This window comes from Alligator sinensis, unplaced genomic scaffold, assembly GCF_000455745.1.
Source record: "Alligator sinensis unplaced genomic scaffold, ASM45574v1 scaffold410_1, whole genome shotgun sequence".
NCBI lineage: Eukaryota > Metazoa > Chordata > Crocodylia > Alligatoridae > Alligator > Alligator sinensis.
Window position 1 is genome coordinate 1,453,112 of NW_005841972.1, and position 23,833 is coordinate 1,476,944.

At 49.3% G+C, this 23,833-nt stretch overlaps 1 protein-coding gene across 3 annotated transcripts in view; it reads right to left on the reverse strand.

The window, feature by feature from the left end:
- Positions 1-11,977: 11,977 nt before the first annotated feature.
- The window catches only part of GTF3C1 (general transcription factor IIIC subunit 1), a 160,378-nt gene continuing 148,522 nt past the window's right edge, over positions 11,978-23,833 (reverse strand). For 2 of the 3 annotated variants that reach the window (XM_025200610.1, XM_014518635.2), the window contains 2 exons: positions 18,917-19,109; positions 11,978-12,325 (listed from right to left, as the gene is read on the reverse strand). In XM_025200610.1, coding sequence (XP_025056395.1) covers positions 12,104-12,325; positions 18,917-19,109 — 415 coding nt within the window. In that variant the 3' untranslated portion in view covers positions 11,978-12,103. Of the gene's footprint in view, positions 12,326-18,916; positions 19,110-20,967; positions 21,085-23,833 lie in introns of all 3 variants that reach the window. The other variant, XM_025200611.1, reaches the window with a different exon arrangement.

Here is a 23,833-nt window from a genome sequence, read left to right on the forward strand (position 1 = left end):
CCATCAGCCAATTTTTTACCCATCCAACTGTGTAGGCATCAGTGCCACAGTTGCTTAATTTATTGATGAGGATGGGGTGAGAGACAGTGTCAAAGGCCTTCTTAAAGTCTAGAAAGACTACGTCCATGGCGACACCATCATCCAAGGATTTAGTTACTTGGTCATAAAAGGCAATCAGGTTGGTCAGGCAGGACCTGCCTTTAATGAACCCATGCTGATTGCCCCTGAGCATGATTCTCCCTGCTGGCCCCCCACAGATGTGCTCCTTGATCTCTCCAAGATCTTCCCGAGCACCGAGGTCAGGCTTACAGGCCTATAGTTACTTGGGTCCTCCTTCCTCCCTTTCTTGAAAATTGGGACCACATTAGCCGGTTTCCAATCCCCCGGCACCTGGCCAGATGACCACAAATGCTCATATAGCTAGGCCAAGGGCTCCGTGATGACCCCTGCCAGCTCCCTCAACACCTTTGGGTGGAGGGCATCTGGACCTGTAGATTTAAAAATGTCTATCCTTTCCAGAAGATCCCTAACTACATCTGCACTGACTGAAGGCCTGACAGAGCTATCCCTGAGATTGTCCCTACCTCTGGTAGGTGGGGTGTCCCGGTCCCTGTTCAAGAAAAATTGAAGGAAATCTAGTGTCATTGAAAGTGAATAGTGTCACACGACTTGGTTGATCACTTTTATGGATTAGCATTCAGTTTATTGTTGCAGACAAATTGTTCTTCAAACTCTTGCAATTAAAGAGATTACAGAAACACTCATTTGAATATATAAAGTCACTGATTCTTAAAGTTCTTACTATGGATGGAATCCCGCTGAGAGACATATATAGCATTACAACAGGTAATAGAGTGCACATGCTGAAAACTGGTTAATGATTGAAGCCCAGGAAAATGAGGAAGCAGAACAACAAATCAGAACAAAGAGGAAACAGAAAATTTACTTTCTGGGGAAGCTTGTCAGGAAGAAGATATGCACCCAGATTACAGTAATTTGGTTCAGATGGTTGAAGAAACTGGACTTTATATAGCTGTTGAAGCTACTTGTGTAACAGAGGCGGATGTTCTGCCTATCCACTGTATGATGCAGTGTGAGATTCACTAAAGGAACATACACATTGAGCTTTATGAATTGTATCTTAAAAATTGAGAATCCCAGCAATACTGGTAAAAATACCTAGTTATAGGTTGTCCTACCAAATGGCATTTAATTTATGACATGGTTGAGGGACTAGAGCTTAGGGATTTTTGTCATGGCATGGCTCCTCAAACCGTAAGCTTTATCTGACGGAAGCAAAAAGGAATGACATTGAAGGCATAGAAATTGCACTGGACCCTGCTAAAGTAATAACAAAGATTCTCCAGTATGAACAACTAACACGAGGTGACTTTTATGGTGTTTGGTTAAGGTGACAATTGGAAATAACAACTGCCTCATCCACTTTAGTTTAGTCCGTACTAAGTCTTTACTTAGTCCTTTTTTTTCCATGAAAAAAAATCTTGAAAATATTTTTCTCATTATGCTTAGAAGAACCTAGGAAAAAGACCATGCTTCATGCCACAGAGGAAAGTGCACCTATCCCTGTCTCAGTATGTGCCAGTCTACCCTAAAGGAAAAATTTAGTCCTTACCCCTAATTTGGTAATAGATATAACCCTGTGTGGAAAAGCATAAACTGTCCAGGAACCTCTGGCTTTTCTAGTATGGGCTAGAATATCTGTACCCCTTATTAAAAAATCCTCAGCTCTAGCTGTGGCCTATATCCCAATGTCTCAAAGTAAGGTGAAATCCCTCCCATGCCCAGTCAATAGTAGGGATTGTAAGTACAGGATTCTATTTATCTGCTGCTGCTGGCTGTGGTGCTGGCCCCAGCATGCCCCACTCCTATCCCCCACCCCTGCCCAGGCCCCAGGAGAGCCACACACCTGCCAGCAGGGGCCAGGGCACTAGCTGTGGGAGGCCCTGCCTAAACCTCTCCTCCACTCCCTGCTCCTGCCTGCCTCCCCTACCACTCACACCCCCCCATACCCTGCCCACCCCCAGTGCCATTCTCAGGACATGCACAAGGTTGAACAAAACAGCTTTATTCCCCTCATAACCCTCACCCCCATCCCTCCTCTCTTCTCCCTCAACACAGAGCCCTATTGCCCCTCCCACCCCAACACACAGAGCCCCCTCAACAAAAGAGCCCTTCCACCATCCTCCCCACCCTCCAACAATAAATAACCCATTGTCCCAATGTTCAAAGTATATACAACAGTTGCTCAGTCTGTTATTACTCCAGAGAGGGGGGCCATGAGGTGGGGGCAGAGCCCAAAGGGCAAGTGGCCAGCACATCAGCCTTGAGCTGTTTCCCCTCAGGCCAGGGGGCGGTGGCAGGCTCCTCCATTGGTGACAGTGGCCAGTGCTACTCTGGCATGGGTGACTCCCCCTCTGGCTGCCCAGGGGCAGGGCCAGTAACCCATGGTGATGCCTTGCCTGGCACCTCCAGGTCCTCAGGGGCATGGCCTGTGAGTGGTGGGGCTGGGCCCAGGCAGGTGGCAGGGGATCTGGAGCAGGGGCCGGCTGCTGGGAGGCCTGTGGGGCCAGAGATGGGTGCTGGGCAGTGGGGAGGAGGCATGTGACCTCCAGGACCAGGATGGTGTCCAGGACCTGACATTCATCCTCCACAGTCTCCAGGAACTCCTCCTCCAGTGCCATAAGCCAGGCCCAGGACATCTCCTTCTGGGCAACGTCCTCCACCCACAAGGCCCTCACCTCCTGCTCTCCAGCTCCACCAGGTACTGGAGTAGGTGGGATGGATTATGGGCCTGGCGCTGGCGCAGCTGATGCAGGCAGTGGGCTCTGATGCAGGGTGGAGGCATCCCTGAGCTGGCATCCCCACTGGGATTGGTGGGCTATCCCCTGAATCCAGGTGTTGGCCCTGCAGAGGCAAGAACCAGAAGCTTTTTGTGAGAGTTTGCAACATTTCAGAAATAAAATGTTCTGCACCAGGGGCCCTGTGCTGTCTGGCCTCAGATCGGGGGTCGGCCATGCATGGGTGCCCAGGGATCATCGTAAGATGGCTGGGCAGGCCTGGGCCCAGGCAGCTGCTGGCTGAAGCTCACATCCCTGCTGGCTCCCCTCAGGCCAGTGGGCCACTGGATGCAGACAACCCAGGGCAGGACAGGCCAGGCTGCTGGAAGCATCTGCTTCCCTTGTTCCAGACCCCTCTCACCCTGCAGGCCAGCCCATGGTGCCTGGGCTTAGGGCGTGTGGGGCTTCCAGACAACTGGGGTGAGGGTATGACCATGTTGCCGCCTTCCCTGCTGGGGGCCTCTCTGGAGAGGTGCACTGGGGCTGCCCCCCCATACTGCCACTGTACCCCAAGTGTGCCCTGCTGTGTGCGCCCCGGGTGGTGCATGATGAACTATTTGTGCAGGTTGAGGGGTGCCTGAGCCACTCTGCCCTGCTGCTGCTGATCCTCCCGGTGCCCTGGGTACACCTGTGATCCTGGTTCATGACCCTGAGCTATGATAACACAGGAGGCAAGCTAGGGCTGCTGCACAGCTTCTGCCACCACCTGGAAGGCTACCTGTGGCAGCGCTACATGTTTCCTGCCCCCTACTGCCAAGGAGAACATTGCTACTGGCATTGATGCCTTCCTTGGGGTGTAAGAGGCCCGTGCCCACCCAGCTGTGGGGACATGGGCTGCTCAATAAAGTTCTGAACTGCCCCACTTGTCTAAATGGGGGGTGGGGGGGACCTTGGGCCCAGGGGACTGTGGGCAGATCAGGCAGGAAGTGGGGGCTGAGATGGGCCAGAGACTGGGACTGGGAGGGCCCTTGTCCTAGCACAGGATTTACCATGTGTCTGGGGCTGGGGAGGCTGGAGGCTTGGTGTGGGCCTCCCTGCCAGCAAGGTCAACTGGCTGCACCCGCTGTCCATGGCCTGCCATCCACGGTGGGCTGGCACCTGGCCAGAAGCCCCACCTCTCAGGGGAGGAGCTGACACTGCTGGCACTGGTGTAGCCAGCCACTCCTTGTGGCAAGGTTTGGGGCTGGGCTGAGGGCAAGGCAGCCACAAGCCAGGGCTCCCTGAGCTGCCAGTGGATGCAGCATCTGGGAAAGACGGCAGGATGGGGCAGGGCGCTGAAGGCCTGAGGGCCCCTCCTCCAGTGATATGTCACTGGAGGTGTCAGGTTGGGGCGTGTGTGGGGGAAGGCCGCCCGTGCTGGTGGCACTCACTGGGTTGCAGCCTGGGTCCTGGGGCACCAAAACGTGGGACAGCTCCTGCATAAAGGGCATGGTCTTTTGGGCATGACCAGACAGACAACTCAAGTTAGACACAGCCATCCCCTGTACTCGCAAGACCTTGACCTTTACCCAGCACTGCTGTGCCATCTGGGAGTGACCTCATGCATGCATCCTGCCTGAGATGGCCTTGTAAATGTGGGCATTGGAGCATCTGCCCCACTTGAACTGCCTCTGCACATTGGCCCCATGGTCATGCACCTCCTTTTGGGTCCCACTGGGGTCCCAGGCAGTTGGGACGGGCTTGCTCATGCAGGCATGGCTGGGGCTTGATGGGGAAGATGTGATGGACATGATTCCTGCACCAGCTCTCTGGGCCCCTGCATGGCTGTCCCCATGATGCTGTTGCACAAATTGCTAGTTTCGTGCCCCTGGAGGCCTTTCCCAAACACCTCAAGGAGGGAGTCACACTCAGGCTGAGTCCATTACAAGTTTATTGATTGCGTAATCCGTCGACAGAGGGGTTGAATAACCCAAAGCGGTGTCGACCCTCAGTCTTTGTCTGAGGGTCTTTTATAGCTTACCTAAACAAAGAACTGTAGCGTGCCTTATAACTCTTTCGCAATTTCACCGTTACGTCTAAGTTTCCACAGGATGTCAGGGCCTTTTAAGTTAGACTCAACTTATTATGGGATAGATGAAGGCGCATGCGTGTTGGGGAAGCTGTGGTAAACTCAATGCCCTTTAGTAACCCCTTATCTTTGTGTAATTCTAGGTCATTGAACAGGTGCGGTTTTGAAACTCTATGTGTAAAGCTGTCCTTAACCCATATGCATAAGCTGTCAGCAAGCTATGTTAAATACAGAAGCATATTGCAAAAAAATAAAGCATCGCGTCTAATTTCAAGTCCTATGTCTAAAATCTAATGTATTTGTACTACAATGCCAGCCCTGGATGCAGCACTCTGGCCAGGGGCATGGCCGGGGAATGCACAGCAGAAGCACGTCATCACAGGACCTGCAAGTGAAGGGGTCAGCTGGGGTGAGCAGCAGCAGGGAGCAGGTGCTGGCCTTGCTGCCAGAGACAGCCAGGCAGCAGCCCTGGGGGATCTGAGGGCCGGGAAAGGGGAGGAGAAAGCTGTAGCCCTTTGCAACACTCACCCCTGCAACTCTGGAAGGGGCAGGCCAGACAGAGACAGCCTGTGGCCTGTTGGGGTGGGGGAAGGGGGCACACAGGGCCTGCTGGGTGACGCGTGTGTCCTTCAGACTCCTGGTGTGTGCGCCCCAAGGCACAAAGTGGCTGCAGACTTTTATACAGGTTTCCCTTGATTTATGCGGTACATGCATTTCTGGAGAAAGGTGCATAAATCAAATTCACATAAAGCGAACCTACTTTATAATGTAACAAAGGGATACATTCCCATGGTGATGAGGGAGCGAGGGTGTGAGGCTTGGACTAGGGAAGGGTCGGGGGGAGGGGAGGGAGGGGCATGGTGCAGCCCATCAGCAGCTCCTGTGGCTGTAGCAGGCAGCAAAGCAGCAGGAACGGTGAGTGGGCGTGGGGCATGTGGGACGGTGGGGAGCAGCTCTTGCTGCTATGCGCCCCCCCCCCCCCCCCCCCCCCAGGGGGGACTGGGGGGCTGTGCTGGGCTCTTCAGATGTGTGTGTGGAACAGCAGGCTGCCGCTGTGGGCTGGGGCCGGCAGCGCCACAAGGCTCTCCCTGGTGTTTGGCGGGGCAGCAGCCCCCCGTCCCACACCCCGCACACACTCACAGTTCCTGCTCCTTGCTGTAGCCCAGGGCCTCCACTTGTCCCCACTCACCCCAGTCCCTGCTGCAGTGGCCAGAGGAGCAGCCAATGCCAGCTGCCTGTAGCCACTGGACTGCACCGTGCCCCGAACCTCCCGGGCCTCCACTTCTCCCCACTCACCCCAGCTGCTGCAACAGACCTGGGAGCAGCTGACAGCATCTGCCTGCACTACAGCAGGGTGCAGCCCAGGGGCTGGGGTGAGTGGGGACAAGCAGAGCCCCAATTGCATAAGATTCAATTTACCTCACATATAAGGAATTTGGGGTAGAAAAAAGGGTAATTGCATAAGAGCAAATTTGCATATATGGAGCCCTCATAAATCAAAGGAAACCTGTACCCTGCAACTAGGTGCTGCCACAGAGCAGCTCAGCCCTAGGGGAAGAGAGACACCCAGCCACGAGCCCTGGGGTTGGGCTCAGGGCAGTCCCCTAGTGACAGGGCATACCCAGCACTAAAGTTAGTGCTGGGTTGTCTCTATACATGAGTTAACGCAACTTAACTAATCATGCCTACATTTGATACCTGTATTTACAGGTATTAAATGTAGGCATGATTAGCCCAAGATTGCCATTTTTAATGCACATTAACAGTGTACATGGGAACCTGCAATGTGCATTAAATTAGGCTAATACGCATTAATGCACCCAGTTTTGACAATCACAAGCAATAATACTAGATTGGGAGGGGATAGAGCATTAACAGAAGTTTTGTTTACAGTCCCACACCATCCTTCCTGACCCCAACAGCAGTTGCTCACCATGGTAGAAAGCAGGGTCAGCATTTTTGGGCCAAACAGAATTACATTCAGCAAACTGTCAGGTATGCAGTAATTGTGCAGAACTGCACTCCTGTCTTCCACTGCCACAGACCCCGTTTCAAGTGCATTTGTAACTTCCCAAAGTGCAAGCAGACACATTCAAGCCATTTGTAATATTGCAAGGCTGAGGATTATCTAGGGAGAGTGATAATCTAGGGATCTTTGACGTGAACATCGAATGTGTGCTTGCTCCCCAAAAATATCACTGTCCTTCAGCACCACAGAATGAACTGCTCTCTCCTCAACCCTCCCCCTTGTCCCTTCCCTAGCCTCCAGGAGGACATTCAGCTAGTGTTGTACAGAGGTGCTGGACCTCATCACAATCTGGGGCAAGGAACAAACCAGTTCTCCCTAAAGTGCAGCAGGAAAAAACCGGTTGTGTATGCGTGGAGGTCACCAAAGGGCAGTGTGGGGCCACTAAAGGGGCTGGCATCAATGCTGCAGCAAAATAAAGGGCATGAAGTCCAATTACATTTGGGGCCAAGAATGCCAAACAGGTCTCAGGTGGATGTAGGACCACAAGCCCCTACTATGAGGAGCTCCTTTAGATCCTCTTAAAGGACCATACCATCATCCTGTACCACACCATCATAGGACCAGAGTGGTGTGATGAAAACTCCAACACCTCCAGGAATTGTGTCCTGTCTCCCTTTTTCTACCTGCTACCACCCCTGCAATAGCCCTGAGAGACATGCAAGATGTGTGCTCCTTGGACATGTTTGGGACCCAGAATAAGCAAGGGTATAGGGAGAGCTACACTTGATCTGAGCCTTCGAGGAGACGAGAAGTGGATGAAGACTGTCATCAATGTGTTAGACAGCTATGAGCCTCCATCGTGTTCCATGGTTGTCAAGAACCATCCCAACCATGCTGCACTTACCAGTAAGTTTCAGTTGCTTCTGGTAGCTTGAGGAGAGACGCTGAGACTCATGGAGCTGTCAGGCTTATGGGGAAAACTGAGGGACAGAGATGTTGGAGAATTTGAGCATGCAGCAGTAGAGAGGCTACAGAGCTTGTGGCAGGAAAGTAAGGCACGGGGGGCTGGAGGGATCATGGGATAAACTAAAGCTCACAGGGGGGAGCAGGGACAGTGTGGAGGGCTTGGAAGGCTCCAGATTTTAGCCAGTGAGACATTAGCCAGATGAGTTTCTTCTGAAACAAGGGGACAGAAGTTAGCAGGGAGGTAAATTACCAGTCAGTAGCAGGAAGGAATGGGTAGCTGAATCTGTACATACCATGATGCAGCCCAGAAGAATTAAGCTGGAAGCCCATGGCCTATGTTCATTCACACACATTATCTGCAAAGTTTTATACAATTTTTCAAGGACACTTTCTTTTCCTTCAACAGAGTATGCACCTGCCCTGCAGCCTTCAGGGAGATCCAACAACAATTCTGGGCTAAAGATGGCAACAGAGATGTCTGTACACTAGATGGCAAGAACTAAGCAGATGAAGTCAGATCAGAAGAGTTTGAGAAGCTTGTTGCCTCTTCCACAGTTGACTGGCAGCAATGAAAAGTTGGCTTGCTGTGTATAATTGGCATCAGGATTGCTCCCAAACCTTGATGAGGAGCATCCAGCTCTTTCCAAGACTGCCAATTTCTGGGGGATCATGTGGGAAAGGGGGTGGGGCTGGCAGGGTGCAGGTGGCTTGCATCCAAGCAGGTACTGTCTGTGCCTTTTTACCATCACCTGCCCCATCCAATCCGAGGCAAGGCCAGCAGCCTTATCCCAGCAGGGGTGTGCTCCCCATTACTACCTTGGCCAGCACCCAGCATTGGGCAGCTAGTGGTAGCCAGTGGAGCATGGCCATGGGTACAAATCCCTCTCTGCCAGCTGCTGTCTCGGGGAAGCCTTCCTTCCTGCCAGCTTCCACCCTCCAATATATGGCTGTACACCAACCCAGGACTGGCATTTACCTGCTCCATCTAACACCATGCAGCACTGGCCCCTTCCCTACCTGGGGCCAATGGCAAGTGTCCCAACCCTTGCAGTTGCCTGGGCTCCAGCAAAAGGGCATCAGTGGTTTTGGGGGAGCATTCACCTTTCTTCACACTACCTCTTCATAATCAGTGTGGCTCCTGGTTAACTTCTTCTTGGTACCAGCATCCCTAGAAGTCCCCAACTTTCAGAGGCATCAGGAACATGGACCATATGTTACTTTACTCTCTTGCAATTCCCCAGCAGCACAGATTTGGACCCTGAAGCACAGATACAGCTCTGCAGCTATCCAGCTCCTTTGAGCCTTCTGGGTCTGATTGGGGCATGCTGAAGTGGCACTCTATGCTCTGGGACTCTCCCTGCCAAATGGGTGAGCATTAGGCAGTTCCTGGGGTGCATGGGACCCCAAACCACCTCCTGCTACTTGAAGACATTGTACAGGTTGCATGTTTGTTTTTTTTAATGTTTCCATTAGTTTCTTTAACGCTGTTGAAATATCGTTTGTAAATCTTTTAAAACAATTGCTCAAAAATGCTTTTTAATGTTGCAATTAAAAATAGACAGTTTCTGTGGTAGAGACAGTGCTTCATAGTGCTCTATCTAGCTTTCATGCCTCAATTTGGAGCCCTCCAGCGCCACTGTGCCTCAGTTTGGAAATGCTAGCACCTTTTGGATGGCACAGCACACTTCCTGGATAGCAGAGTCAGCCTTGAACTTGTCCACACCAAAATGGTTGCAACAGGCTGAAAGCTACTGGGGGTTGCCAGGTTCCCAGTGGAATGTCCATCCACTTCTTATGGTCATGGTTAGATTCAAGAAACATATGCATGGTAGAAAAGCTAGTACAACTAGCAATTCAAGCCCAGCTCTAGTTACATTAGCACATTACCATTTATAATGGTATTAGAAGTATGCCAATATTGATCAGTAGTCACTGATGGGCTCAGTGAAGATGTCACAAAATTTGAGCCATTGTGTAGGGTATATACAATGTATTAGTTGTTCTCATCAGATGCAGAATCTGGGTGATGTACATTGGAAGGATGTACATCACAAGAGAAGGCTGTGGGGGGACCTGGTGGCCATCTATAAACTTACTAGCGGGGACCAGCGGGGATTGGGAGAGACCTTGTTCCCCCGAGCACCTCCCAGAGTAACAAGGAATAATGGCCATAAGTTGTTAGAGGGTAGGTTTAGACTAGACATTAGGAGGCACTACTTGGCAGTTAGGATCTGGAACCAACTTCCAAGGGAAGTGGTGCTGGCTCCTACCCTGGGGTCTTTAAGAGGAGACTTGATGTTTACCTAGCTGGGGTCATTTGAGTCCAGTTTTCTCTCCTGCCCAAGGCAGGGGATCAGACTAGAAGATTTACAAGGTCCCTTCTGACCCTACATCTATGAATCTATAATTAGTAAGGGGAAATAACTAGTTGGGGAGATTACCGAGGAATACAGAAAATTCTCTAAAGTTGGATATTCAAGAGATCTGCTCTATTTCAACTAAAACAAGTCAGCCAAGACATCTTCATGACATCTCATTGGTCAACATCTACATTAAATGTGGACACTGGAGTCAGAAGCGGACTGGCCAAGGTCACCGATGACACCAAACTTTGCGGCAAAGCATCCACACCAGAAGACAGGAGGGCGATCCAGGCTGACCTGGACAGGCTCAGCAAATGGGCGGACGAGAACCTGATGGTGTTTAACACTGAAAAATGCAAGGTTCTCCACCTTGGGAGGAAAAACCTGAAGCATCTTTATAGGCTCAGCAGTGCTACACTGGCTAGTACTACGGAAGAAAGAGACTTGGGGGTCATCACTGACCACAAGATGAACATGAGCCTGCAATGCGATGCTGCGGCTAGTAAAGTGACCAAAACGCTGGCTTGCATCCATAGATGCTTCTCAAGCAAATCCCGGGACGTCATTCTCCCCTTGTACTCGGCCTTGGTGAGGCTGCAACTGGAGTACTGCATCCAGTTTTGGGCTCCACAATTCAAAAAGGATGTGAAGCTTGAGAGAGTTCAGAGAAGAGCCACACGCATGAAAGGTCAGGAAAACAGACCTTACGACGACAGGCTGAGAGCCATGGGGCTCTTTAGCCTGGAAAAGCGCAGGCTCAGGGGTGATCTGATGGCCACCTATAAGTTTATCAGGGGTGACCACCAGTATCTTCTTTACTGTCCGAGCCCCCAAGGTCTGGAACAGCCTGCCATCGGAGGTGGTTCAAGCACCTACATTGAACACCTTCAAGAGTAAACTGGATGCTCATCTTGCTGGGATCCTATGACCCCAGCTGACTTCCTGCCCTTCGGGCGGGGGGCTGGACTCGATGATCTTCCGAGGTCCCTTCCAGCCCTAATGTCTATGGAATTTGTGAAATGAAATCTATGAGACGACCATAATACTTTGTTCTAGCTTAGATGCTTTTGAAATTACCTTAACTCATCTGCACACTGCGCTAAGTACAGCAGTGGTTGCCAACCTTTTTTAAGTAGGAGATCACCTCTAGCATTTAAAAACAACCCAAGATCTACTGTGCACTGCCGCCACCCCTCCACTTCCCCACTCAGCAGGTAAGTCTGTGGGGAGGGAAGGAGGGGGCAGATCGAGGCAGAAAAAATTTGGGGGTGTGCCTCCCCAGCAGGTAAGTCCCACCTGGCCAGGGCCCTGTTCAACTTACCCCTGCTCCTGCTTCTGCGGCACAGTCCCTCACTGCAAGGGCCTCGATCTAGCTCCCACCCCTTCCCTCCCCCATGGACTGACCTGCTGGGCTGGGGCAGGCGCATGCATGCCCACATGCACTCAGCCCGCTACTCCAGCCTTGGATGGACTCCAACAGGCTCCAAGATCTACCGCAAGAGGCTCAAAGATCTACCAGTGGACCGAGATCCACTGGTTGGTGACCACTGAAGTAGAGTCTAACAGTACGGCAGCAGCAACAGAGTAGTGAGGAGAGGCAATGTCTCTGATTGCATAAAATACTACTTGAGACATTAAATCCATTAGATGTGTATACCTGTAGACTCCTACGTGTAGAAGTCTAAATCCAGTGTCTCACCCTAGGCTCATGCAGTTTTTCTCCTCAGAGTGCTGTTAGAAGACTAAGATACATGTACCACAATCACAATCTCTGCATTATCCCTGGCCTAAAGTGATTCCAAAGAAGAAAGTACAAGAAAAAGTTTATTTAACAAGCCATGATAACAAATATGACAGGCAGAGCATAAATCCTGGGATACATCTGAAGTTCCATCTATATTAGTTTTCAACAGTGTGAGCTAGAGAAGTTATCTTTCGTTTATAGATGGAGCATCTGTACCCATCTATTCCAGTGGACTTCATCTGGAAACACTTTACCAAGTCTGAGAGTACAGTCTATGGTAGGCTCATAAAATATTATTGCGGTCTCACTCAGCTTGGGATTGGATAGTTCTTCTCCTGGAGCTGGGTAAGAAAAGAGAGATACTGCTGATGGCTTTTTCACAAAGAATCTCCTGATGCATCCAAGAACTTCCAGGCCCTGTTGAAAAGTTGACACATTTTAGCTGGATGAAAAAGTTACACACACACAATTTTGAAACCCAGTAAAATTACCCTTCACAGAATATTTTTACAGATCAAGAGTTAACCTAATAAAAAGTAGGGGTGTATCAATAAAGATTTTCTTGGCTGATACTGATAGCTGATTATTAGCTGGGCAGATCAAAACCCCTCACAGTGCAGGAGGGAGTAGGGCAGGGGTGAATGAAGCCCCGGCTAGGCTGGGTCACGAGGTCCCACCACTGCATGCATCGTGGGGGACCCAAGGCGGGGAGGCACATACCCTTCTGATCTGTGCACAGGGCGAGGGCGGGCTGCTGCTGTAGGCTGGGTTCTGCTGTGCCTCTGCACCTCACTGCCACTGCTTCAAGAGCAGCGCGACACCATGTGGGTCCTGCCACTGGGCAGGCAGCAGCCTGGTGGCAGGCCGCCCAGCAGCAGGATTCACATGGCATTGTACCGCTCTCAAAGCAGTGGCAGTGAGGCATAGAGGCAGAGTAGAGCCCAGCCTGCAGCGGCAGCCCACCCTCACCCAGCATGTGCCCCTTGCCTTGGCTCCCCCGCAGTGCATACAGTGGCGGGAACCCCTCCCTGCCCCCAACCATAGATGCACCACCAAGCTCCAATTGTCCCAAGACCCAGCCCGTCCAGGGCCCCATTAACACCTGCCCCACTCCCTCCTGCACTGTGGTGGTCTTGATCTGGCCCCCGCCCAGCCCCTTCCCTCTCCCTTGCCCCGTCCCTTCCCCCCACATACACTTACCTGCTGGATGTGTGTCTGTGTCTGCATGCATGTGTCTGCGTGCGTTTGTCTCTGCATCTGTGTGCGCGCGCGTGCGTCTGTCCCTCACTCCCAAGCCACAGCCCCCCCCCCCCCTTCTCCCACACCCACCCAAACACACAAAATACCTGCATAATTTTTCATAACTGAGTTTTTCCGTGAAGAATTTTGAGTTTTTAGCTGTGCGTTTAAAATCACAATTAATCGCAACTGATTTTTTTTTTTTTTTTTTAATCGCACAACTAATCACAATCAAATTCTTTAATTGTTCAACAGCCCTACTAATTTACAAACTTTTAAAGTCTTGGCACAAACGATTATTAATGACCCATAATGAATGCCCACTCAAAATCACTAACTATGCATCATGCAGCAGTCTGTGTTACTATACGCAGGTGTCAGTTTTTGATGTAATGATGCATGCTTCAGTTTGTTTTATAAACTCTGTACAGTGGCATGGTGTGTGTTCTACACATGAGGTGGTACAATGGCTGCAGATATAAGGAGATGTTTTAAACTCAGACAGTTAACTTGTGCAAACACAAACACAGATGAAGAGGAAATTTAGCCGACATTGATTTTACAACGTTGTTTGGAAAATAAGGAAGCGATCAGTGTGGAAAAATCGCTCATCAACACGAGACAGAAAAAAACGTAGACAAAATGCACATTGCTGATAAGAATATAAATGCCTTTGTTGCTGCTAGTGTTTCAATGAATCTGAAATTAGGGGACCGACCAAGTGGGCCTGTACAGGTGAAATTTAGCAATTATCCCAAAACTTCTTTTGGCAAACAAAATCAATCATTCTCGTCATTGGTGTTTGATTCCCTTTACTGAATACAGCGTGCTGGCCAATGCTGTATTTTGCTATCCCTGCAGATTTTTTTAATACAGTTCTTCTGAACATGAGCAACGCAGTGAACTTGTTCGCTGGCGTAGCATTGCATCAGATCAAGCGTTGTAAAGTCAAAACTGACGTCATAAAGTTGAAACAGGGTGTCAATTTATAAATGTAAGTGTGAAACATTGTAGCTCGAAACATTGTAAGTTGAGGACTGCCTGTACAAAGATAACAGTTTTACAGAAAAGGGGTTGCGAGACTGGAAAAAGATAAATGAAAAGCTGAACAGTCATTCTAATTGTAAGGTTCACTTGGAACGTGCGAGTAAATGGAAAAATTACCAGGCAGCAAGTAAATCGAGCTCAGTTGTGTGTCACCTGTCAAACTCCCATAAGATGACTGTTCAGAGAATATGCTTGAAAAATTACTGACTTGCCGCTCTATCTTTCATGCCAGGGACTGGCCCTTAGGAGGCATAATGAAAACGAAAAGTCAAGAAAATTCCCTCTGTTTTCTCAGTTATGCTCCCTTTTTGCAAAATATGAGGAGCAATTTCAGAGGAAACTGCATGGTACATTTAGCATGACAGGCCATGAAATTCAAAACGAGCTCCTGTACATTGCAACTGACCTGATAAAGAAACAAATAGCTGAAGACATGCAGAATGCAGGATTTTATTGCCTGACTGCTGATGAAAGGTGGTCTTTTAAACAAGAGCAACTTTTGATCTGTGTGTGTTACGTGGATGCTGACTTAAATTTGTATGAGCAATTTCTCTTATTTAAAGTCTGTTCACAGTTTAGAAATGCAGAGGGGATCTACAATGGTCTCAAAGAAGATAGAGAGGAAGCTGGACTAAGTGCTGTTCCAATAGTGGGTCAAGCATAGGATGGAGCGAATGTTATGGAGTCATGTTATGGAGCATAACTCAACACAAATGGGGTCCAGCGAAAAATCATTAACGACCAGCCAACAGCTATCTACATCCATTGTATGGCACATAAACTCAATCTTGTTTTTGTGGATGCTTGTAAAGTAAACAAGGGTGATGAACTGTTAGGCCCCGCAGAGTAAGGCTGAATGGGGAGTAGGCCTGAAGGACAGTCCCAGGGGCGTGCTGAGTAGGACCAAACTGGGAGTAAGCCTGAAGGCCAGCCCCATGAGTAGGTAATTGTAAGTATGATAAGGAGACCCCAGGGTGGAGCACAGTGTAGAGTTGCCCAGTGAGGGGCAAATGCAGCCCAGCATTGGTCTAAAGCTACACCACGTAGAGTAGGGGAACTTACAGGAACCAACGTTGCTGCCTGGTGGTACCAGTGAGAGAGTAGCTAAGCCCAAAAGCCCACAACGGGTTGCTCAAGAACAGCTGGGGCAGCGGAGTGTGGCCTGGGATGGGAAGAGTGCAAGAGGCCCCTGTGAGAAGGGGGTGGACTGCAAGAGGCCCCCTGTGAGAGGGGCAGGGGCGGAGTGAGTGTGAGAGTGAATGGAGCCCAATTATGGACTGAATTTGTCCCCCGGCCTCAGACCAGGGGAAGTAATTATAATTGGGATGCCATCAGTGAGGCATGGGCCATGATGTAAGGGAGGTTCAGAGCCATGGATAGCGCCCTCCTGGCATCGGGGCAAGGAATGGGCACCCTCCCACTTAATAAATCAAGTCCACAATCAAGTTGTGGCTGGAAAGTCAGAGCAGACTGCCCTAGGCAAGTGGGTGGGCCACTTTGGGATTTGGTCACAAAGATGACCCCGTCACACTGAGGCATAAAATCCATAGAGTTGACAAGTCTTAAGTGATACACACTGGGCATGCAGGTGGAGAAATGTCAAAAAATGCAAGTCTAATTTAAAGGTTATTATCCAATGCCTAACTGATCTCTCTCAGCATGGAAATAACTGGAATTTTGTTGAGGCAAATGGACTGCTGTACCAAGTGCAAAAAACAGATTTTGTCATCTGTCTTGTTGTTTTTGAGTCATTATTGCATGTCGCTCAAAAGGCACTGCAGTCTGAAAAGGCCACACTCTCCATAGCAGCAAGAGTAATTACTAGCACTGCCACAACTTTGGAAAATTGGAAAAATGAACAAGCCTGGAACGGCGTCTGGGGTGATGTCCTGTAATATGGGGAAAATGTAGGAATAATGATTGAGGACAGAGATGAACTTGCTCAGCCTCCTAGGAAGACTTTAAAACTGAGCAACTTTGTTGTGGACTCAAGCTGTGGTGCAAGAGAGCACCTTCCCTCGGAACCACAAAATAATAAGCAAAAGTGGTATGTTCAGCTTTTTTTTCCAGTTGTCAGTGCTCTAACAGGGAAATTAAAAGGAGGTTTTCTGAGGAATCTTTAACACTTGCTAGAAGTCTAAATGGCATTCTAGCCTGTGAACCTCAAGCAGTTGGTAAGATACTGGAAATATGTGGGAAAATTGTGAGAGTCAATTCAAGTTTAGTTAAATTGGAAATGCGGATCACACACACTGATACTGAATCCTCCAGATGGGTTGTAGGGCTAGAAAATTTAAGATCCATGATGACAGCTCTAGATTACCCCAATTTTTTCAAGCTTCTTCAATTAGCTCTTATACTACCTGATGGCTCTGTGAAATCTGAAGCATCATTTTCTGCAATGCGTTGGATTAAAACCTACTTAAGAACAACGAGCCAGAAATATTTTTCTGCATTATCCATTCTGAACACTGAGTTGGACATTATAAGAAACCTCAACCCTGCAGAGATTGTGAGACTGTACTCAACCTAGGCAAACAGAAAAAAGTTATGATGAAATAGCAATAGGAAGAGTTTGGTTGAGCTTGCCTGATAGCATCCGTTCTTAATAGGTGTCGCTTTATAGGCTAACTCTAGCTGTGGACTGAGTTTGGATTTCCCAATAAAAGGAAAGAGCCAGAGACTGCAGGGAGAGGGGCTTGGGCTGTGGGTGATATGCGAAGCATCAGCCTTTTGCTGTTTATTGTGTTGCCATAAGCTGTTAATAAAATCTGAGTGAAAATGCCATTTAATACAAAAGGCAGACAAGGTTCTTAGGGTTAATCTGGTATCTTTTATTAGACCAACTCAAATAGTTGGAAAAATTCTTCTTAGCAAGCCTTTGGGTTTAAATACCCTTTGTCAGGCTGAGGAAGCATATGCAGTTGGTGTGTGTTCTTCCTGGATGGAATGAATAGTAAAGAAGCCAGAGGCTGGTATGCATGCAAGAAAAGCCAGTCAGTGAAAATGTAAATTGAGAAGTCAGCGGGTGAGAAAAAGGCTGGCAGGCGCGGGGAATGAATGTAGCTGGTATGCAGTGGAGAGGTACCTGGGGAGTCAGATGTTAGGCAGGTTGTCTCATAAATCCAATGTCTATATTTAGTCCATGATTGCTTGTATCCAGGAGCTTGATGAAGTACATAGGCTCGTCCGTACTATTATGCAGCCCAGGACTGGGACTTGTCCCAATTAGGGACAGGTGGTCACCCTAGATGAGGGGCCAGGGGAGGATCCTGCTGCACACAACAGGGAGGAGCGGATTCCTTGGCCCCTGCCAGGCTCTGCCCTCAGGTCATGGACCCCTGGGCATTGTGGGCTGAATCACGCAGGCTGAGCTGGGCCAGGGCCGGAGACTTCCTTGCCCCAGGCACATCTCTGCGGCAGAGCATGTGCCCCAGCCCCAGCCCTCAGTCTACATTATGCCAGTGCCTGGGACACTGCGCCAACTGCTCTGCTCCAGCCCAGTCTGGACTGCCAGTGAGGGGTTGGGGGTAGGGGTGGAAAATAGCTCAGGCCCCTGTATCCGGATCGGGCCCTCCACACTAAAGGTCACCCTGGCTTGTGAGAGGGAACCCAGGTGTCCAGGACCCTAGCCAGAAGGCATAATTATCGGTAAACATTATAGTCTACAATGGCCCAAAACAGCTGATAATATGATTTCCCTTTTATGGGTGCCAATCCAATAGGCACCCAATATATGTTGGTGCACCTCTAATAAAAAGACTTTGTTCTTTATGAGAAACTGGCACTGGTACAGTTTACAGCCATCATTCCCAAACTGATTTGTGGACTGCACTTCCCACACCCCATGTACAGTCAATTAACAGTCGAAAGGCATAAATAATATAGGTGAAATTTCACACCCATAGGAGCTTTAAGAACAGGATTCCAGTTCAACAGGAATTTAGGTCTCACTTTACAAGGAAATCCTAGTTGCAATCAGTACCACAGGAATTCAAGAGAACAGGTACTGCCAGCTGGCATTCCCCACCCTGAGCTAAGATCAGTTTGCTTTAGGGGCAGGAAGGAGTTTCTCCTCAGTAAAAGGAGTTTGTGGTCCCTTCAGAGTTGATCTCCCTCCTGTGACTTCAAACAAGATAACCTATTACAACAGCTTGAGACCCCCTCTGTATCACTTGGGTGGAACACAGAGAGATAGTTAGCCATGTTAGTCTGAAGTCAGGCAGAAGGCTTTTGGCAGAACAATTACACTAAGCCAGGGGTGTCAAACTCCTCCAACCCTGTGCGCTAGACGAGTAGCATGGGATCAGTCTCAGGGCTACATTAGACACACAAACCACCCCCATATTCCAGATCCAGCGAGTGCCCAGGAGAAGCCATTGTGTTCGGTAAGGTCCCGCTCTGGCTGCTTTGGGGATGTACCACACGTAGTGGTAGCTCCACTGTTTCGAGGCTGTGCTGCCCAGCCACAGAGGGGCCACTGCATGCAGCACAGCCCTGAAGCTGCAAAGTAGCTGCTGCTTAGCTCATGGTGTGCAGCGTATGGAGCCATGTGGCACGTCCCACATGCTACCTGTAGGTTACCCTGAGACCCAGAGGCAGCACCAGAGGCTGGATGATATGGCTCAGTGGCCAGATCCAGCCTGTGGGCCTTATCTTTGACACCCCTGCACTAAGGTGAAGGCTAAAATAAGGTAATGATAAACATCTGATGACAGTTACCTGCAATATCTCTAAGACAGCAACAGGCTGCAGTACCCCTTTATAATGCTGTATTAGGCTGTTTTCCATTATGCCAGGCTTTGTCATGATATGGTACAGCACAGCTTCCATCATTCCCTTGCACACTGGTTTATTCAGGTTCCCATCCACAATCCGCCACGGCCTCCCAATGAAGCAGACATTCTCACATGCCCTGCAAAGAGAATGTAATTTTAGCTCAGTCAGGTGAAAAATGCAAATTGCTGACTATATTCTCTTTCACTTCTCTGTGCTAGCAAAGAACTGAAAGAAGTAAATGAATGTAATTCACATATAAGTTAATCATCCTTCCATAACTTGGAACAAACAGCTGCTGATCCCTCCTTAGTCTTTGCATAGAAGTACTGAAAGAAATGGTCATGCAACTACCAGGGCTTCCAAAGTCAGAAGTGCTGCTTGCTAGCCATACCCCAGGGACTGTTCCAAGACAGGAGTTTATCATGGGTGGTATATAAATATCCTGATAATGGAGTTTGCTGGAAAGTGGCTGCATTCACATGAGACGCTGACTGTACAGTCATTACTGTGCAGTCATTTAGTACTTGTATAAATGGATGAACAGCTTTTTTGTCTCCGACTACTGTGCAGTCAGTGTTTCATGTAGATGTGGCCAGTTACAATGTTTTCTATCCAACAGTGGGCTAAGCTACACTGAGTTTTTTGTAATCATTTGATACCAGAGCTAGATAGAATAAACACAGCTGCATGGGATGTAATTAAATAGACTAGTAACCTTGCTGGATGTCTTTCACTACAGTGCAAGTTTAGAAGATGAGGTCTGGAAGAGGCCCTATTCCTATACTAGTAAACTGCCTATCAAGAATGATGCGGGGGCCTGGCAGGGATGGAGCCCTGCGCCCTCCTCCCCCTTTGGGTCGGACCCCAGTCCCCCTCCTCCCCCGCAACTTTGGGTCCAACCCCAGTCCCCCCCTGCCCTGTCTGATCCTGCTCCCTCCCCTCCCCCCTGCCACTTTGGGTCCATCTGGCTCACATCCAGCTGCCTCCCTGCTCCCCTCCCTCCCTCCCTACCTGCTGCCTCCCCCTCCCTGCCAGCTGTTCTGCAGGGCATCAGAGCTGGGCAGGGGAGGGGGTACAGCCACTGTGATACTCCCTTTGCCCTCAAGCAGGGAGATGGGGGGGAAGCCCCACTGCTTGGAAGGCCGGGGCACGTTCCCTGCTGCAAAAAACTTTCCTGGCAGCAGTGCAAACTTGGGCCCATGCAGCCCAGGCTGCTCGGACAATTGCTACTCGCCCTCTTGAAGCAGTTGGCCAGAAGCATTACGGATAGACAGGCAAACAGACTAAGCTTTTTATTATATTAGAATTATGATTTCTGCATGGGTGCACAGAAACAACAGCTTATTATCTGTTGTCTGTTTCTAGGTGGGGAAGGCAGATGGCACCACTGACAGGGCTTTCTACTACAGTAAAAGCTCCGTTAACCAGCACCTTACAAGCCAGCATGTTCTATTAACCGGTATGCCGACTTGTAAGGTAAAGTGAAACTGGAAGTGCCCACCGTGGCACTTTCGGTTTCTCAGAGCCCCCAAGGCCTGGGGCAAAGCAGCTTGCACTGCTAAGCCCCCATGGCCCGGGGCACAGCAGGCTGTGTGGGGTCCGTCTCCCTGTCCCTTGGGGCCCGCGGGAGGGTTGGCAATGCCGTGGGAGGGGCAGCGACACCCTAGATGTGGTGGGAGAAGCGGCAGCCCGAACAGGCAAAGACGCCTGTTCAAACTGCTCAGTTAACCGGCATATTTTGTTATCTGGCACCCCCCATTCCCCATGGGTGCCGGATAACAAAGCTTTTATTGTACATGCTGCACTTGTTCTCCATAGGCCAGGGATGGAAGAAGGTTGGGACACAGCTCTGTGTTATCTACAAGTTTTGAATTTCCTTTATCCATTAGCCAAATTTGGCATGGATGTGGTACAGAAACTGCTCATCAGTGGCAGATCAAATCACAGATCATATCCCTGCACCCCAAAGCTGAGAGGCCTGAGACTACTATGACCAAAAGGAGGTGATAAGGGGTGGTAGCTGATGATTTCCTTCTGCAGAACCTGGAGTCCTCCATCTGCCAGCCTCACTGGTTGGCTCAGAAGGTCTGCTGCCTGCTAGGATCCTGTATCTGAAAGATCATAGAGAAATTGCTGAGGTTCATCCAGCCCTCTGATGACAACCCATAACGGTCATTCATCTGGACACTAAAAATACTGCCAAAGGTGACCCTGAGCAGATCAAAAGTGACTATGGGGTTCTTGATACAAGGGTGAAAGGATCAAGGGTCAAGGCAGGAGCATCCACATCAAGAAGATCAACATATGGCTATGTAGATGGTGCTGTCAGTGCAGCTTTGGCTTCTTTGACCATAGGGTTATGTTCAAGAAAGAAAGACTGTTGGGAAGAGATGGGGGCTATTTGATAGAGGGAAGAATGTCTTCACTTACATGCACACAACAGAAGTCCAGAGGTAAGTAAAGAGCCAGAAGACATTGATAAAACCAAGTAAGAGGAAGCAATAAAGGAAGCCTTAATGTTCTCAGAGAGAAATCTGAGCAATCAGTTACTTGCTTCAAATGTCTGTATACTAAATTAAGAATCATGGGGAATAAATATGAAGAATTGCAAGTCCTAGTACAATTAGGGAATTACAGGGCAATTGGGATAACAGACTTGGCGGGACTGTCAGGGATAACATTTTGGTATAAATGGTAGAGAGGTCAACTTTTTTGGAGGGTAGGGAGCTCTTCTAAATTTGTTACTCATGAACAGGGAGGAATTGGTTGGGCATACGAAGGTAGAAGGCAACACACGTGGCAGTTTGGCCTGTGCGAAGCAACTAGTATTCGCTTTCGATTTGGCCAATTCGGGGGACAGTGATTCGATTCAGCGATTCAAATCACTGTCCCAAATCGATTCGGCCGAATCTGATTCAGAGATTCGGCTGTTGCCAAATCAGCTGAATCTCCAAGTCACACAGGCCCCATCCCCCGCCTGCCCCCAATGGCTGCCCCAGCTCCCGCTCTTTGAGAAAGAAAAAAAAAAAGCCCCCACTCACCAGCTGCTGCTGGGTAGGGGGGCAACCCCCACTGCCCCATGCGGGGCTCTGCCATGAGCCCCCCCGACCCCTGCCTGCTCCCCCACCTTCCCCAGCTGTTGGCCCTTTAAAAAAAACAAAAACAAAGACCAAAAAACTCCAGGCTCACTTGCTCCTGCCCGGTGGGGGGTGATCCCTGATGTCCCCCACTGCATGGCGGGGCTCTGCACGAGTGCCCTGAAGACCCAAGACCACTGCAGGAGCTGGTGAATGCAGGTTTTTGATGCTGTTTTTTTTTCTTAAAGGGCCAGAGCTGGGGCAGGTGGGGCTGCAACAGCGGGCAGGGGTTTGTGGGCTTGTGGCAGAGCCCCGCCCCCCCCATGTGGTGTGGGAGGCAGCGGGGATCACCACCTCACCAGGCAGCACCTGGTGAATGGGGGCTTAAAAAAAAAAAAAAAAAAAAAAAAGAAAGAGGCCAGGAGCGGGGGTGGGCAGGGCAGCCATGGAGGTGCTGGGACAGCTGGCAGGGGTCAGGGGACACTCAGGGGTGCTGGGGGAGCAGGCAGGGGATGGGGCCTGGCAGGGGTCCCCCCATGGTCCCCTCCCTGCTCCTTCAGCCTCCTCCCCCCTGCCCCCTACTTACCAACATGGAGTCTGGGGTCCACCTCCCTGCTGCAGCCAGCAAGGACTGCTCGAATCGCTGAAGCTCTCCATATCTTTTCTGAATTCATTTGGAGCGCTTCAAATCGATTTGGACCTTTTAATTGGTCCCCCGATTCGATTCGGAGACTCGGGCACCAAATCGGGCCAAATCTCTTCCAAATAGAATCAGCATCCGAAGCTTCACACAGCCCTAGTGGCAGTGACCACAAAATGATGGAGTTCAAGATTCTAAGGAAATGAAGGAAGGTAGGCAGACGAATAAAGACTATAGAATTCAGAAAAGCGTATTTCAACAAATTCAGGGAACTGGCAGGCAGGAGCTCCTTAGAGGCAAGTCTGAGGGGAATAGGAGTCCAAGAGTACTGGTTGTACTTTAAAGATATTGTATTGCAGTAGCTATAATTGCTGTAATTACTTTATATTGCTATTTTTATAATGAATCTTGTTAGGATTTATTTTTCATAATATTTTAATCAGTCATTATTATTCTGTATCAAATATTAAATAACCATGGAATTAACCATCTAGTTTAAATTCCCTATTGCTTGGCATATATATCTGACCTGTAGGTCTCATGATTTCAGAACTTAAATTTAGTATAAGAAAAATGCTTATGTAAGGTCTGTGGTATATCTGGCATGTTTGAAAAGAGGTAATGAAAAAATGAATGATGTATGTAACAACGTGAAGGAAGACAAGTCTTCTTGCAACAGGTGAAAATAGCCTTCTGTGGTTTAACAGTTAAAGGTTGTAGTGATGTTGAGTCAGCAGTTAAGGATTACCAAATATTAAATCATGCCTTCACCCTGATGGCTGAAGACAAGCAATGACCCCCCCCTTGAAGACTGCAGACCACAAGGCCAGCAGATCATGTCCTACCAATTCCAGCCTGCCAATGGGACAAGGAGGATGACCTTTGCATCTGACTCAGCAGAATCAATAGGTTTGTATGGACAGCTATCATTATAAAGAATGAACACAAAGAAAAGGCTTTGGGTCTGTCCACCTCCAAGAAGGAATTTTGGGTGCATCTAACAAGTCCTGACTCCATTCTTTGCGATTGGTCTGGCTAGCCACCAGACCGACTTCAGCAACTTTAGAACTTGGTAACACCTTAGCCTCTAACTATCAGCAGGACTGTTTAACTATCTGTTTATGTGCTTGTTTCTTTTGTATG